This window comes from Kluyveromyces lactis (assembly GCF_000002515.2).
Source record: "Kluyveromyces lactis strain NRRL Y-1140 chromosome F complete sequence".
Taxonomy (NCBI): domain Eukaryota; kingdom Fungi; phylum Ascomycota; class Saccharomycetes; order Saccharomycetales; family Saccharomycetaceae; genus Kluyveromyces; species Kluyveromyces lactis.
Window position 1 is genome coordinate 1,428,155 of NC_006042.1, and position 16,661 is coordinate 1,444,815.

A 16,661-nucleotide genomic window follows, 5' to 3' on the forward strand; every position below is an offset into this window, starting at 1 on the left:
AACGTTTCTCAAGTTTCGTGAAAGAAAAGGTTCGACTCTTTAAGGCGGGTAACAATTACATCAGCATCAAACCGACAATAACAGATCTCCATCTTCAATTAAATGAATAGAACCACCGTTAGAAACAGAGCTTTTCAATCTGCGATTCGATTGATCCTTAAGTGCTGCATTTATCATAATAAATCACTTTTATTCTAGTCTTGGCTTATTGCAACCAATTGCAATCATAACTACGAGATAACAGCATTGGAAAATGAGTTATCGCTTCACCGACCTAAAGTCTTCCAAAAGTGGAAGTTTCAACAACAACAAACTACTACGGATACAGGATTCTACAATGCTGACAGCAGGACTTAGTGCTGGGATATTGCAACTTCAATCTTTTGCAGGTTTTGGAATGTTTTTTGCTGTTTATATCCTGGTGAACCTCATATTTATAGCGTGGTTTTGCAAATTCAAGCCTAGTCTATATTTTACTAATCCAGTGCATAAAATATGGGTTAAAAATCTATTCCGCGAGCTAGCTGGGTTTGTCATGACTTGGACGTTAGCGTTCACTTTGGTCAGGTAACGCATATGACACATTTTGCATTAACGGGTTGATTTCATCTGAACGATATCACCATTAGGATTCTAGAAGTACTATAATATTATGGTCATTAAAACTTATAGCAGAGATAAATATTTGCATGTATTATAAACAGGATGATGATAAACAATATGTACATTTAAAGGATATTAATTTATTAGGTAGTAATCTGTTCTCAACAACAGATTTTAGAAGATATTAAGATCTTCGTGAGAGATATCACGGGGATACAAAACGTAAGAAATGGCAATCTTCATCAATAGAATGATTTAGAAAGTGAACCAGTTATTAGGGAAAGAAAGCGTGGTTATCAAATGCAAATATTCGAGGCAGAACAATTTTTTTTGTCTTGCTTTCCCAAGTTGAGGCTGACATACATCTATATCTGAATTTTTTCCACCAAAGTTGCTAACTTTTCAACACTAGCCAAATGCCTGTTACCCAAAGTGTTATTTTTATTGGATTTATCCAAATAGGATCTGATGGAAATAACAATCAACCTCTCATCTTCACCAGTTGCGACACCCACGAGCTTTTGAACAACGTAGTTCGCGTATTGATCCCGCATCATTAGAATCAATGGTGCATTATCTTCCAAATCAGCGGCGTGCTCTTCGTCTCTTGGTAGAATTTGATCCAAAATCTGTCTTATCTGGTTTTTGGATCCGTAAACTACTGACTTTTCAACAACATTGGAGGCAAATTTGTGTTTTGAATATTCAACAACATTCTTACGAATGATATCGATGATATTTTGTTTACTCATTCCTATGTGACTGCTCGTATCTTCAGTTCCATGCTGTAAAATATGCTGAATTACGTAGTTACCGTATTGATCCTGGATCAAGAATGGGATGAATTCATCCAAGTCATTCAAAATATCATCTTGGTCCTTTAGAGTTCCAAATTCCAATAGTCTTTGAACTACACGGCAACCGTAAGAATGCGTTGATAAATGATAGATTTGTCCTCTTAAACTTTGGAGAATAAATGGTAATTTTTCAATCGGAATACACTCGATGGCTTTTTGTATAACATGGTTACCATTCTGGTCTTTGATCATAGCTAAAACACAATGGGAAAGTTCAGATACGAGATCAACCTTTTGATCTTCATTTAGGAATTCAAATGCCTTTTGTATAACACGGCAAGCATACATTTCTAACGACAAGTTCTCCATTTTGCCTCTGAATTGATCCACTAATACCTCCCTTTGTGTTTTTGTACCATGTTCAAAGAATTTTTGAATGACATAGTTACCGAACACGTCATGAGATAATGGTATACATTGGTCTCTAATCTCATTGAAGATTACTTCCTTATCAGCATCAGAAGCTGTTGCCAATTCCTGTTGGATAAATCTGGAACCATGTTGATCTTTACAGAACTCTAAAGCGGAGCCGTAAATATCGCTAAGTTTGTAAACTTTATTGGAAGAATTGTTCCTGAATTCCTCCAATAATGGGGATCTAACGATAGGCTGTTTGTTATTCTGGCGAGCATTTTTACCTTGGCGACCCTGTTTGTTTGCACCTGAACCTGAAGAACTTTGCAAAGTGTTTGGGGGCACTGCCATACCTGCCCTACTTGGTGGCGGAGAGAATTGTGAATATTGAGCCTTACCTGCGTGCAGGTATGGATTTGATTTATTTTTGCCAGAGTATTTAGAATCGTTATTTCTCTTGTTAGAACCGGAACCATTGTCTGCGGATGGAGGGGAGCTTGGAGCGTCTTGTAAGTTACCTGGACGTGGTTGCATAGATGGAGGCATGAACATGTAAGGATTTGGTGGCAAGAAAGTAGGGCTCAAAGGAGGTTTAACAGTTTCACTATCCTTATTATTTTCTGTGTCATCTTCTTTGATTGGAGCATACATGAAAGGATATGGACTGGGGAATGGATAAGGAGCCATTGGATGTGGCATCATCGTTGGATGATTACCTGTTTCACCTGATGTCTCTGATAATTCGGACTCGTGTTGGTTCTTTCTAGAAGCGGAAGCCTCTTTGGTAACACCATCAGTAGTCTCGACATCTTGACTGTTATCGTTGGATCCATTCATACCTGGGAATGGTTGTGGTGGTGGAGACAGCACAGGAGGTAAAAACATGGGCATTCCAAATTGATTAAACCCAGGATAACCATAGTTGAAAGGAGCTGCCTGCTGATTAGCAAACGAGGCAGGGTCATTTGGATCAATGTCCTGGTCACTTGGAAAAGGAGCAGTTTTGCCGTCCTTAGAACGACGGTAAGAGAATTGAGGCTGGAATTGAGGCTGACGTTGATGCAGTGGAGATTGCTGCTGCTGCTGTTGTTGTTGGTAGTGGTATTGTTGTTGCATGTGTTCGGCATTCTGAGGTCTGAATACGGGTGCAGCAGCCACGTTCCAAATGGTAGTAGAATTAGGCTCATTATTTTGCATCGATAAACTTTCACTAACGGAGTCCAACACTTCAGAGGTATCCGACATTCTTCTTGCACCATGCAGCGTCGTATTAGATCCGACTCTCGATAAATGCTCCAAGCCTGTGGTTGCAGATGCTCTTCTCGAGCCAGTACCAGCGTGATTCGAACTCGAAGGAGGCCCACCAACGTTAACACTACCCACACCCACATTCAATTCCACTTCACGAGTACCCTCAGCTAAGGCACGACCAAACCTTTCGAAAAATCCAGATGTAACTGAACTATTATTGACACCGATCGAATTAGAATTAGTCACGCTTCCGTTGTAACTGTTCAAGTTCGGATTATTATTATTTTGGAATTGAGCTGTCAGACCACCAGCGATACTGGCAGAGTAATGGTTCATGGCATTCAATCTATTCTGAGCGTGGGACGAAGAGTTCTCAGGCAGAGACATCCCGCCTACAGACAGAGTAGTTCTCCTCAACATGGGAGAATTCTGTGTATTGAAAAAGATCTCTGAGTCCACATCGCTTCCCGTATTACTATTGAAAGAGGCCCTTCTGAACCCACCAATCTGTTGCTGCTGCTGCGCCTGTACTTGCTGCTGTTGAACCTGCTGCTGTGCTTGTTGCTGTACATTCGGATTTGACAGTGCCGAAAGCGACGAGACTATTGATGCTAATTCAGAATCAATCTGGGTATTATTATCCTTATCGTCAGAAACAGCGGTATTCCAGCCGTTCAGTTGCTCTGAAAGTGACATCTTAACAAGATTTGAGTACTCTAAACCACTGACAACTAACTTGGGAACCGCAAATACCAATATAAAGTAAAAATGCGAAGATCAACGACAATGTAGTATTAACAAAAATTGAGGAACGACAAAGGGAACTCTGGTCCCAAGAAACAAAACAAAGAAAAATGGGGGAAAAAAAAAGTGATACACTAAATGCAGTTCACCCAAGCCTAAGGTACCTGGAGAGTAAAGCTGTAACAAAGGACAAACTCAGAAAAGACTATATATGCCGCGAACTGGAGTGTCCTTTACTCCAGAGTACTTTAATATCCAATGGATAGTTTCAATATCCATAAAAACGTAAATTAAACAAAATATGAAAAGTTCAAAATGTTGATAATCGATAATTCCAGGTTTTCTCATGAAAAGACAATGAAAGCCAGAAGACGAATCCCTCGACGGTTATGTTCCGTTCTTGCAGGGCATAGTTCGACAGGGGAACCAGTTCGGAAAAACCAGAAAAATTAAATCATGTCCGGGTAGTAGTTTTTAAAAGGTCGCCCGTTCGAGTCCCCTATGTTCTCGAATTTTAGTAAAAAAAAAGTATAAATTTATAGGAGTTTCATGATAGGCATTATTTCGAGAACCCGGTCTAGATTGAGACCAAAAGAAATGAAACTAAAAGGAAGGTAAAGGGAAACGAAAAGAAAGAGGAATAACATGTCAGTTCTTCTCCATGTATTCTAGGTCATTAGTTAAGCCTTTTTTTATTTCCTTTTTATGGCTGAGTAGACTGAACTGGACTGGACCGGCTACAAAATGGGAACGCGGAGGAGGGTAACATGGCAGTGCGTGTCCCACGCACTTGCAAACTCACCCAAACTGATCCCTGAGTCCATCCATACTATCTGTCCCTCCACATTTTTGTTTCGGAAAAGATCGGCCAGAGATCTTGTTTCTTGTCCTAGGAGAATAAGAAGAAAAAAGACCAATATTCTGGCCTGGCTAGAATATGATGGGTGTACGACACGTTCTTATTGTTACGAGTAGCGTATTATGAATTAAGTAATAAGAGAAGACGGTGAATGGAACAAACTGAATACATGCCGTGTTCTTGTTCGAAGAATATCCGAGTGAACCGTGATTGTATAATAGAGACGGCCGGAAACATGTGTAGTATCTGTGAATGAGATTTTTGAAATTTTCGGTTAATTCGAAATTTGAAATTTGATGTGATATCAATTCCATATGCTTTATATAACAAGATGAATTTATATATTCCGCAGTATGAGCTGGTTTGAAAGGGAAACTACTACTGCAAGACATATCACAAGTTTCAATACTATTCCATACCATACCAAACGTCCTTTTTCAAGACTAGGATATTCACCGTTAAACTATACACATTTCCGTCTACTGAATCCAGATCCTTTTTCTTTTTTTTCCATTTTAGTTTGAGCTAAATTATACTTCGTCTTTGGGTATATATTACAAGAGACAAGAACACCATCACATTCCTTTCTATTTGTATTAGTTAACTCCTTCACCCTGTTATTGCCAGGCTCAGTTTCGCTCTTTTTTTCATTCAGGTAGCTCCGATACATCATGTCAAAGTCTGAAGATTTTATTATGGAATATACCTCGGAAAATGTCACTGGAGTTGACAACGAGTTCAGTCTCAGTTCCGAAGATGAATACGTCGCGCTAACAAGACTTGCACGGTTCATCAAATCAGCAAATCAGAAACTAGAGAAATTGGAGTCCGTGCTTCCTTCAACTTCTGTCGCTACGACGACAAGTTTGCCCAGACAAGGGTTTAACAAGTTAAGACAAAGAGGCCGTAAATTTTTGAGATGGAACAACAAGCCTGTCGAGGCTGAGAAAGAGGTTTCATATCAAGATTTCATCAACAATCCAGACGCACCAGCGTTTTATAGGTTTTTGAAACGTACCACGGAAGAGTTAACAGCTGTTTTGCCTGAGAATGACACTGAAACTATGATTGCTGAAGAGTTCGAAAGAAGTTTGAACAGGTCTTCAATCACTTCTCCGTTGTTAAAATTCTCACAGATTTACGATGATCATTTCACTTCGTTTGCTTCTAGCTCTACGACTCTTCACTCCTCGACAAAGGATTCTACCAGATCATCATCACAAACTTCATCGAAAATGCCTCGGTTTGACGATAGCATAAGTCATAGTGCTCTTTCGTCTTCACACTCTAACAGTTCAGATGATAACTGTCAAGACAACTCTCGCTACGATTCACATAACGTCTCCTCGTTCTCAATCAACAAATTAAAGCTGGACCGTAGTGAAATGTGTGAACTGGAAACTATCGACGATAAATGCGTCGACATTGATACCCAACAAGTGATCCAAACGCTAGATTTCCTCGACGAACATCTCGACTTGTTCATTGAAGATCCTCACTCAATTAAGAAAACAATACAGTTCTATAACTGGGATAACGCATGCGATCTAGGTCGCCAAAGGCATTTGCATTTCTACGAATTACCATTCCCATGGAGAGAAAACAGGTACATCATCCACGGTTACCGATTTTATGATTCTCATGTAAAATCTGTATTATCGGTCGTCAACTGGTATGGCTGGCATAATGAAACACTAAACATTTGGTCCCATTTGTTCGGTGCAGTTTATTTAGCATACCTTTTGTTCATCCAGTTACCAACCACTAAAGTATTCATGTCCCAAGATGTACCTTTATTTGGTAAACTCATAATCCAAGTTTTTTTGATTGCAGGTGTAAAGTGTTTACTATCATCCTCTGTATGGCATACGCTTAATGGGACTTGCTGTCTACCACTGAGATGTAAATTCGCATGTATTGATTACACTGGCATCACGGTGTTGATCACGGCTTCCATTCTATCGACAGAGTTTGTGTCAGTTTATAACCTTGCTACCCAATCATTATCCACCTCAATGACGGTATATATGTCACTGTCGCTTTGCTTAGGTATTTTCGGCTCCTTCATGAACTGGTCCCCCAGATTCGATAGACCTGAATCCAGGCCGTTCAGGATTGCCTTCTATGTTCTATTAGCTGGTCTAGGTATGATCTCGTTTCTCCATCTCACGATTAGTCGTGGTATTGACCACTCATCTCAATTTTTCAAGCCTGTTTGGAACAGGTCGCTTATCTGGTACCTAATCGGAGTGGTATTCTACGGTTCTTTCATTCCTGAACGTTGGAGAACCGATGTCGAATTAGACTATACCATTCCAACAGACGCAGAACTATGCTCGAATTTGGATATTCTGACGAAACACAAACACGTCCACTTCAGAGCGGTCCCATCGAAAAGCTCCAGAACCGGGTTTTTCTCTTTATGGTGGGTCGACTATTTCTTATCATCACATACTTTGTGGCACTTCTTCGTCCTTTTGGGTGTGATTGGACATTATAATGCATTGCTCGACATGTTCGAAACCAAATGGCAATTATGACTTTAACTCTTTCACTTCAAACTTCTTTCACAAACTTTACACTCCGTTAAGAAAACAAAGACTTTTTATCTTCATTTCAATCTTATTGCACACCTAGGAATACCATCTTGGTCCTTCTCATTTATTACTTTCTGTACATACGAATTTAGAAATCCATTCTTGGAAATGGATTTCACGAAACATATTTTTAATGCCCTTCGATACTGAACCATTCTTTGATATATATATATATATGATTGTGTTATTATTATTGGAATATTTCATTGTTTACGTTACATTATAGTATACAGTGGGATCAATTCGAAACTTAGAACCTAACTCTTTGTTATCTCTTTCCCAAATTTTCACATTTAGGATTAAATGTCACACTTACGATTCAAATTCAGAATGAACTTCAGTTGGCGTTATCAACTGATTCTGAACACAGTGAAATATCCAGTAATCACAGAAAACAAGTAAACGCATGTATGGTTTAAAACATGACTCGTTGGCTAATATTCAACCCATCTTCATTCCATGCCTTCATCTTTCTTCTCTCTGATTATTTATTGAACCTTTTTAACAGATGCTATAAAAGAAAAATATGTCATTGGTAATCTGACCTCATCTCATATGTTAGGAAGAGTGAGACTAAAGAAAGGAAAGAGGTCTACCAAGGGCTGCACAGATTACATTTCACAGAATGGCAGTGATCAATCAGCCTTCGGGCCAGATCAAATTGACTAATGTTTCTATGGTTAAGCTAAAGAAAGCTAAGAAAAGATTCGAAGTTGCATGTTATCAGAATAAAGTTCAAGATTATAGGAATGGTGTAGAGAAAGATTTGGACGAAGTGCTTCAGATCAATCAAGTGTTTATCAACGTATCCAAGGGCCAAGTTGCTTCGAAGGAAGACTTACAAAAGGCATTTCAAACTACGGATGTCGATGCGATCATTAAAGAGATTTTGTTTAAGGGAGAAATCCAACTCTCTGAGAAGGAAAGACAATTGCAATTGAACAAAATCAACAATGAAATGCTAACTATTATCAGCGCTAAGTGCATCAATCCAAAGTCTAAAAAGAGATATCCCCCAACAATGATTCACAAGGCTTTGTTGGAACTAAAATTCAATGTTGTCGTTAACAAGGCAGCCAAGCTACAAGCTCTAGAAGCCATCAAATTGTTGATTGCTAAACAGATTATTCCAATCGCAAGATCCAAGATGAAGATCAAGGTAGCTGTGAACTTGGAGACTGCAGGATCATCAGAACTCATTGAACAATTAAATACTCTAATAAGATCTGGCCAAACAAGTCAAACAGAAACAGCCTGGACAAGTATAGGGTTAATAGATCCAGTGGCATACAGGGAACTTGTTAACATCTGTAATCAAAAGGCAACATTACAAGTGTTAGATATGGCTGTGATAGAAGAGTCTAATTAAAGATACATTATAGTATATGTAGCTCACTAGTTTACACATTATTGAGGCATTTCCCGTATTCTTTTGCACTTAAGTTCAATTCACATATGCTTCTTTCACAGCATTTAATAGAAATATCAACTTCTCAAATTCATTTGATTGAGACTTCCTCCATAACTTTGTACTTAGAGTGATAACAAAGTCTGGCACACTGGCTCCTACTTCTGACCCAAGAGTTGGTAGGATGACTCGTTCATATAACTGGGCTATTTGTGTGCAAATGATTGGAATTTTCATGTCATTAGAGTCACCTAATTTCGTTATGACATCGTAATGGGAAAGCGGATCATTTACAGGAGCATAGTCACTATCGTCATCACCACCATCAAGCACAAATCGGGCCTCTGTGTCATTCAAACCTTTAGATTTCACTTCGTATGTAGAATCCATCTCACCATTTACTCGAAGTTGTAGCACTATCTTATTGTCATAATGATTGGCAAATATGCCTAATTCACCGGGAAAATCACTAAAGACTTCCGGATCTAACTGTTTTTGAAATTCAATGAATCTCATGTTGCACCTTGAATGAATTCAAATTATCACTTGCTTTATTACTGTGGTATCTTTTGTTTACATATTTGGTCGTTTATTTAGCAGTATTTCTTTCCTTAGCATATTACGAACATCACCTTGATATTTTTGTGTAAATGCAAACATTTTGAACAAACGAACAGATACATGATCTAAAGCAGAAGCAAACAAACCTAATTAATTTTATAGCTTCTGAATTAGTGGCACAGTAGTTAGCATCTGAGTGGTTTGCTATGGTTCAAAAATGGTACCATGCAGTCGTTTCGCGACTAATAACGGTATGCTTCCTTACTGTCCTAATGATCTGTGCAATATGGCACAATTTCTTTACGTCCCATCTGCTCAAGCGCAAACAGCGTATCATATTAGATCCGCGTGATACCAGGGCCGCTAATGTGATCACACCTCAAACAACTGGCCATTCACATATGGTGCGCAGAAGGACCGAGTCGTTCAGCTCCCTAGTTCCACTGGAAGTCGATGTGGAAGTCGATGATGTAAACAATATCGAGTATGATCGTACCATATCAAGAAGAACGGAACTTAAAGACTCTGATTTCAATCCATTTTCCGATATCTTGTCTGCTGAAGATTTGAAGCTAGTTCCAAATCTCCAGTATTACTATTCCCAATACAATATTATCATCGATGAATATGAAGTAACAACAAAGGATGGCTTCATTTTAGAGCTTTGGCATTTGAGAAACGAGAACGAGGGGAAGACAAACACGAAGTACCCTGTTTTAATGTTACATGGACTTTTACAAAGTAGTGGTTCTTTTGCGTCTAGTGGCAGGAAGTCATTAGCTTATTACATGCACGATTCGGGCTACGATGTGTGGTTAGGAAATAATCGTTGTGGATTCAACTCTAAATGGGATAGAGAAAAGCTGACCCCCAACGGTGAATGGGATTGGGATCTAGATTCTATGACCAGATATGACCTTGAAGCCCTTATTGAAAGTGTCCTCCAAAAAAAGCAAAATAAGTTTGAGAAGCTTACCTTAGTGGCCCATTCCCAGGGTACCACACAAGCTTTTATGGGACTTGTAAATGGTGAAGAGATCTACAAAAATACAGAGTTCAGATTGAGTGATAAATTAGATAATTTAGTTGCATTAGCACCTGCTGTTTATCCCGGTCCACTACTCGATGAAAAATATTTCGTTAAGTTTATGGCGAAACACATAGATAATCGCTGGGTATTCGGAAACAAATCATTTGTACCAATGATGATGGAGATGAGAAATTTGTTGGCCGGACACAAGATATTCTCATTTTTGTCTTACGTCATGTTCAACTACTTGTTCAACTGGAACGATATTTTATGGGACAGACCCTTGCGTGATAGACATTTCCTATTTTCTCCAGTGCATATATCTGTGAAATTGATGCAATGGTGGTTAAGTCTTAACCCTTTAAAGTCAAGCTTCAAGACTTTCGCCGAAGACATGTTCCCCGACATCAAGACCTGGTTCCCAATACAAAATGAAACAGTAAGTATGGATGAACATTTACACAGAAATCAACATAAACCTTTGCCAGAAAATTGGCCAAAGATTTTACTCTTCACACCCAGGCAAGATAGACTTGTAGACGGAGAAAGATTGATTAATCACTTTATCAACCACGAACCACACTCTGTCTACAAAATCTGGTATATTGATGAGTATTCACATTTGGATGTTCTATGGGCCAGTGACGTTATCGAAAGAATTGGTAACCCAATGCTTGCACATTTGAGAATTCCGAAACCGACATTTGCCAGTTAATTAATACAGATAACTTTGAATCACAGACTAGAATGGAATTTTGACACTTTGTTTCCATTTTGTGCAACCCAACATATAGATATACAGTTCTGCAATCATTACATTTTTTGTAAGATATATAATATACTAATGACACTACTTAAACGGTAAAAAAAGGGTACACAAAGATAATCCCAATACAGCTTTGGAAACTCAAGTACTCAGTGACTGTAGCAATGGCTAAATCATGTTGTTGTTATTTTAATAAGGTCTTTAACTGTCATCTTATATCGTCCTTGTATATTCGGCATAATTTCTTTTTAACAATTTTTCAAGTTATCGAAATGCAAATCTCATCTCATCTCATCGCATCATAAGCAGTGAAAGGGAATGGGAAGAGGAAACCACTGGAACTGTTTCCATATCATAGTTGCTGATTAACTAGCACAAGGTCTACCATATTTAGTGCCAACTGGGGATATTGAAAGAATAGCGAAATGAAGATCAAAACTATCAGCAGAAGTGCCGATGATTATGTGCCGGTGAAGAGCACACAAGAGTCTCAGATGCCTCGTAATTTAAATCCGGCTCTGCATCCATTCGAAAGAGCTAGAGAATATACAAAGGCTTTGAATGCCACCAAGCTTGAAAGAATGTTTGCTAAGCCATTTGTCGGTCAGCTTGGATACGGTCACAGGGATGGTGTGTACACCATTGCAAAGAATTACAATGTATTAAACAAACTTGCTACGGCTAGTGGTGACGGTGTTATCAAGTACTGGAACATGTCAACTAGAGAAGAGTTAAGTTCATTCAAGGCACATTACGGTATGGTTACTGGTCTGTGTGTTACTCCTTCATATTTATCTCCACAAAGAGAAAACTTCATGCTTTCTTGTGGTGACGATAAGACGGTGAAGCTATGGTCAGTGAATTCTGACGACTTTTCCAACGTTAAAGATGATACAAGATTGAATACAGATGAAGGTATCATCAAAACATTCCATGGTGAACATGCTTTCCAATCTTTGGATCATCATAGACAAAAATCGAATTTTGTTACTGGTGGTGCCCAAATCGAACTTTGGGATACAAACAGATCAAAGCCAATATCAAATCTTTCATGGGGTGCGGACAATATCAATCATGTTAGATTTAATCAAAATGAGGTCGACATTTTAGCAAGTACGGGTAGTGATAACTCTGTGGTTCTTTATGACCTAAGAACAAACTCTCCAACACAAAAAATTGTTCAAACCATGAGGACAAACTCTATCTGTTGGAACCCAGTGGAAGCCTTCAACTTCGTAATTGCCAATGAAGATCATAATGCTTATTACTATGATATGAGAAATATGTCCAAAGCTTTGCATGTGTTTAAAGATCATGTTAGTGCTGTTATGGATGTTGATTTTTCCCCTACTGGTGACGAAGTTGTAACAGGCTCCTATGATAAGACAATCAGAATTTACCAAGTTAAACATGGTCATTCGAGAGAAATATATCATACAAAGAGAATGCAGCATATTTTCCAAGTGAAATATACCATGGACAGTAAGTATATAGTAAGTGGTTCAGATGATGGTAACGTTAGACTATGGAGAGCCAAGGCATGGGAGAGATCTAATGCGAAGAGTACACGTGAAAAGAATAAGTTGGAATACGATGAAAAACTTAAAGAAAGATTCAAGCACATGCCAGAGGTCAGAAGAATTAGCAGGCACAGACACGTCCCTAAGGTTGTTAAGAAAGCTCAAGAGATTAAGAAGATTGAAATTGATTCTTTGAAGAGAAGGGAAAGAAACGAAAGAAAGACAAGGAAAGACATGCCATTTTTACCTGAAAGGAAGAAACAAATCGTCGGTACTGTCTTTCAATACGAGGACGACAAGAAATCTAATTCGAATAGATCCAACGATTCCGAAGATGAATAAAATATATGAATTTCTATCAGTTTTGAATTAGATATTTATAAATTTGTAACGTTAATAAGCTCGAAACATGTCTCTTTTTTCTTGAAGTTATAAATCAAGGTAGTTGATCAAGTTTTCCTTTCAATGAAAAATCGTTTTTAGCAAGGAACTATCTTTTACCGAGATTAGCAGATATCTTCTTTATAATTTGAATCATGGGTTGCATGTAACGAATTGAATCCTTTCATATTCTTTTACAGTATTAGATTAGAAGTATAGTTCCATAATAAAAGTGAGAGAAAAAGAAAAAAAAAAAAAAGAGGAAGTGAACACAAGAAGAACCAGCCTTGCTTGCCCAATATAATATGATGAGTATTATAGTACTAATGAGTCTATCAATTTGAAACTATGGCAATGAATATTAGAGAGAGGGAGAGAGAGAGAGAAGAAGATGTGGTCATGCAAAAAAAAAAAAGACCCAATATATGCAATCGTTTGCATAAACAAAGCATAAAATGAATCAGTACCAACTAATTATATTGTCACATCTAAGATTTCCCCAACATCAGGTACCCTCTCTTCAGCCAAGTCTTCCAGAAGTGGAATGATGTCAAGCAATTCATTATCGTGGGCATCTGAAAACCAGGATGAGATTGGAATGGCGTGCTGAGGATGGAATATGTAAGAAGCAGGGGAATTATCCAAGATAATCATATCTGATAGTGGTCTACCAATTTGGGAAAGATTCTTGATATAATTGCCCTCGTAGTTGTAACAGGAGTCTCTGAACAACCTATGATGAATAGTTTTGTCCTTGTCCAATATATCCAACAATGGGTCACCGTAGCGGGACACACTTGCAGTAAACACCACGACTTCGTATAGTTCAGTAATGCGTCTCAAAAATTCGTCGACACCAGGCCTTTTTATCACGTACACATTGTGAACTTGGTTATCGATTTCCACAGGAATAACAAAATCAGCAGTACGTAGATATTTGAAAGAGGAATGGACCAACGTTTCATCCAGGTCTAAGACTAGACATTTCTTACCCTTAAACATATCGGCCTTCGGCAACAACAAGGTATTGCACCCCGGTGCATGGGCCTGATCTGGCTGCAATTGAGACAAATCCAAAGGTTCCCCATCTTCGGGCTCCCCATTTGTCATTTCTACATCGCTAACGCCTTGACTATGAATGCCCTCGGAGTCATCCGCACTACTGGTATGTTCAGTCTCGTGAATCGTGGTCGTGACCTCTGCAGTTGGCTGAGTTGCAGACACTGCGGTGTCTGCAGTTGTGCCAGTACTTGTATCAGATTCAGCGTTATATACCAACAGTGTTTGCTTTTCATCCCCTTTTACATCCACATCGTCATCTTCCTCTCCAACCATGTCAACGTCAACGACATCACTATCAGTATCGTTATTACTAACAGCAGCCGTATTCTTCGACAGCGGACTCTTCTCAACAGGCGCACTTGCAACAGCCGCTACAGTTGAGCTATGCTTGTTCGCCGCATTTTTCTTTTTCAGATGCATCTTGGCTGTAGAATTGGATAACGTAGTATGAATTTCTGATTGTCTTGAATGAGTCGCAGCAACCCCTGGACGTCCACTCTTCTTTGCACTTAGCGTATTCTTGCTCTTACTTTTCTCCGAGCTTGACCCACTAGAACCTTTATTACTATTGTTACTTGACGATGAATTCCTACCCTTCTGTTTCCTAGAGCTATCCGAATCGCTTGAACCACACAATAAAGATGCAATGAATCCCATCACTTTTATTCCTAACAAAATCAACAGCGACCTATAAATAAATCGAGACACTGAGCGAGTGAGAGAAACCAAAAATCACACACTGAGCCCAAAAAAAATGGATAACCGATATTAATCAGATTGGTTTTTCAAACGGATTGATACTGTTATTAATATATGTTCTTTCTTTCTATCTAAGCAAAGAAAGATAGCAAACAAAAAAAACCTAAATACACAAACCAATCAGGCTCCCTGAAACCACTGGCCCCTTGATATAGTACCCGTACACTGACAAATCCCGGTACTTTTCAAGACTTTACTGCCCTTCTGTAAATGGCCTCCAAAAAAAATTAAGTTGCAGTTAAAATAAGAGAGTTAGTCAATGACCAATGTTCTATTCTCAAAATTGTTTAATCTGCAAAAGTTGACTGTTTCTGGTTTTTCCATGCTGAACAGAACATCAAAACTTAAAGAACGAACCAAACGAAGCAAAAAGAATTTTTTCTTTTCCCTGGCACAAGATGGTGCGGGTAACGAGATGTTTTTCACTTGAAAGAGATAGAGGCCGGCTTGAAGATTCACTTCTTAGTTTAACTACTAAAAACACAGCTAGTTCTTCAATGTTAATAAATAAGAATCGTTCAGTTTTTACCTGGATACGGTAAGTTTCATATCCTGATATTAGTGGTGTTTTTACTGTGGTAATTGATCGAGAGTTTACCCCGTAAATACAGGGATCAAGATATATAAAGGAAAAAGGTGAGAGTAGCAATGGATAATGGAATTTCTGCGCCTGGCACACCGGCCAAGACTTTTCAGACTCCCAATAGGCCTTTGAGCCAGCAGCAATTTCAATCCTTAAGGGAAAAAGCTATCAAACAGTCGCCTGCATTGTATAAACACAAGGTATTGAGTGATCCTACCAGCAAGACTGATGTTTCCAAGTCAGATTCTTCCTCTGTGTTTGCTGCATCTGCGTTCTCTGGCAGATTTGACGCGAAACCTTCAGCATCAACTAATACACATACCGCATCCCCTGTTTTTCGAGGAAAAAGTAACCAGGCATATTCTACACAGCAAGATACCGCACCAGTGACAAATTCTGATCTGCTACCGGACGAACCGGTGGGACAGAAACAACAAACGGATTTGAACTTTTCCGAAGATTCCGCATATGATAAATTGACTGATTTCGAAAACCCGGCGTTGGCTGCTTTCACATCTCGTATGGTTAATAAAGAGTTGGAGATGAGAAGGTTGTTGACTAATGTAGTGTTGGCAATGATTTGGAATCTCATATACAAATTCGTGTCATTATTCTTCCAATTCACTAAAAGGGGATCCCAACTTCGAGACGAACTGTATCTTTTCGTATTGAAAAACGTTGTTTATAAGATTAACCCACATGCCAACATCAATTCATTTTGGTTCCAAATGCTTTCTTGGCAATTTGCAACCAGTATATTCCATACTATTGTCATTTTTAACATTGCATCGTGTCTTTGGAACTTGCTGATAAAAGCACAAAATACGGACATATCAGATTTGCATCTAACCGAGAATCAAAAACGCTTGTTAGGGGTTGTGGAAAGCACCCCCGACTATGGTAGATCCTTTGATCCTTCAATTAATATAGGTAACTCTAAAGTGAAATCCTTAAATGAAGCAGAATCAAAATCCAGCCACAAGCCTTTCATATTCAAATCTTTACAGACTCCAATGAAAATGCGTGAGTTGAATACCCTTCAGCAAGCAGAAGTGAAAAAAAATCATGTATCTTTCTCTTTACAACCGAAGAAAGTAAACGCCTTTGGTGTCGATCACATAACAAATGTCTCCAATACTCCTACAACTTTATTCACATCGACACGCTCACAGCCAGACACTCGTCCCGGATATATTCCAAGCAACCGGTATACTTATATGATGGACTCACCAAGTGCGATGAAGAAGCGCTGAAAAGCATGCGTACTTCGGAGAACGATTCTTTTTCTTCTTCTTTTGGTTTCGAACCTCTGATAGCAGTTATGAT

At 38.7% G+C, this 16,661-nt stretch overlaps 9 protein-coding genes across 9 annotated transcripts; 6 read left to right on the plus strand and 3 right to left on the minus strand.

Annotated features, from left to right (window-relative positions):
* Positions 1–253: 253 nt before the first annotated feature.
* EMC6 (Emc6p) lies at positions 254–571 on the plus strand (the record flags this gene model as incomplete). Its single annotated transcript, XM_455774.1, has 1 exon — positions 254–571. One exon carries the CDS (start codon positions 254–256, stop codon positions 569–571), a length of 318 nt encoding a protein of 105 aa, XP_455774.1.
* Positions 572–968: 397 nt separating this feature from the next.
* On the minus strand, positions 969–3,761 carry PUF3 (mRNA-binding protein PUF3; the record flags this gene model as incomplete). The annotated part of the gene is made up of 1 exon (XM_455775.1): positions 969–3,761. The coding sequence occupies one exon, from the start codon at positions 3,759–3,761 to the stop codon at positions 969–971; it is 2,793 nt and encodes a 930-aa protein (XP_455775.1).
* Positions 3,762–5,339: 1,578 nt separating this feature from the next.
* Positions 5,340–7,208, plus strand: IZH3 (Izh3p; the record flags this gene model as incomplete). The annotated part of the gene is made up of 1 exon (XM_455777.1): positions 5,340–7,208. One exon carries the CDS (start codon positions 5,340–5,342, stop codon positions 7,206–7,208), a length of 1,869 nt encoding a protein of 622 aa, XP_455777.1.
* A 682-nt stretch (positions 7,209–7,890) lies between these two features.
* Positions 7,891–8,634, plus strand: SDO1 (guanine nucleotide exchange factor SDO1; the record flags this gene model as incomplete). The annotated part of the gene is made up of 1 exon (XM_455778.1): positions 7,891–8,634. The coding sequence occupies one exon, from the start codon at positions 7,891–7,893 to the stop codon at positions 8,632–8,634; it is 744 nt and encodes a 247-aa protein (XP_455778.1).
* Positions 8,635–8,709: 75 nt separating this feature from the next.
* IRC25 (Irc25p) lies at positions 8,710–9,189 on the minus strand (the record flags this gene model as incomplete). The annotated part of the gene is made up of 1 exon (XM_455779.1): positions 8,710–9,189. One exon carries the CDS (start codon positions 9,187–9,189, stop codon positions 8,710–8,712), a length of 480 nt encoding a protein of 159 aa, XP_455779.1.
* A 251-nt stretch (positions 9,190–9,440) lies between these two features.
* On the plus strand, positions 9,441–10,979 carry KLLA0_F15576g (uncharacterized protein; the record flags this gene model as incomplete). The annotated part of the gene is made up of 1 exon (XM_455780.1): positions 9,441–10,979. The coding sequence occupies one exon, from the start codon at positions 9,441–9,443 to the stop codon at positions 10,977–10,979; it is 1,539 nt and encodes a 512-aa protein (XP_455780.1).
* A 476-nt stretch (positions 10,980–11,455) lies between these two features.
* On the plus strand, positions 11,456–12,892 carry SOF1 (rRNA-processing protein SOF1; the record flags this gene model as incomplete). The annotated part of the gene is made up of 1 exon (XM_455781.1): positions 11,456–12,892. One exon carries the CDS (start codon positions 11,456–11,458, stop codon positions 12,890–12,892), a length of 1,437 nt encoding a protein of 478 aa, XP_455781.1.
* A 513-nt stretch (positions 12,893–13,405) lies between these two features.
* Positions 13,406–14,650, minus strand: PSR1 (phosphatase; the record flags this gene model as incomplete). The annotated part of the gene is made up of 1 exon (XM_455782.1): positions 13,406–14,650. The coding sequence occupies one exon, from the start codon at positions 14,648–14,650 to the stop codon at positions 13,406–13,408; it is 1,245 nt and encodes a 414-aa protein (XP_455782.1).
* Positions 14,651–15,400: 750 nt separating this feature from the next.
* POM34 (Pom34p) lies at positions 15,401–16,588 on the plus strand (the record flags this gene model as incomplete). Its single annotated transcript, XM_455783.1, has 1 exon — positions 15,401–16,588. The coding sequence occupies one exon, from the start codon at positions 15,401–15,403 to the stop codon at positions 16,586–16,588; it is 1,188 nt and encodes a 395-aa protein (XP_455783.1).
* Positions 16,589–16,661: the final 73 nt, after the last annotated feature.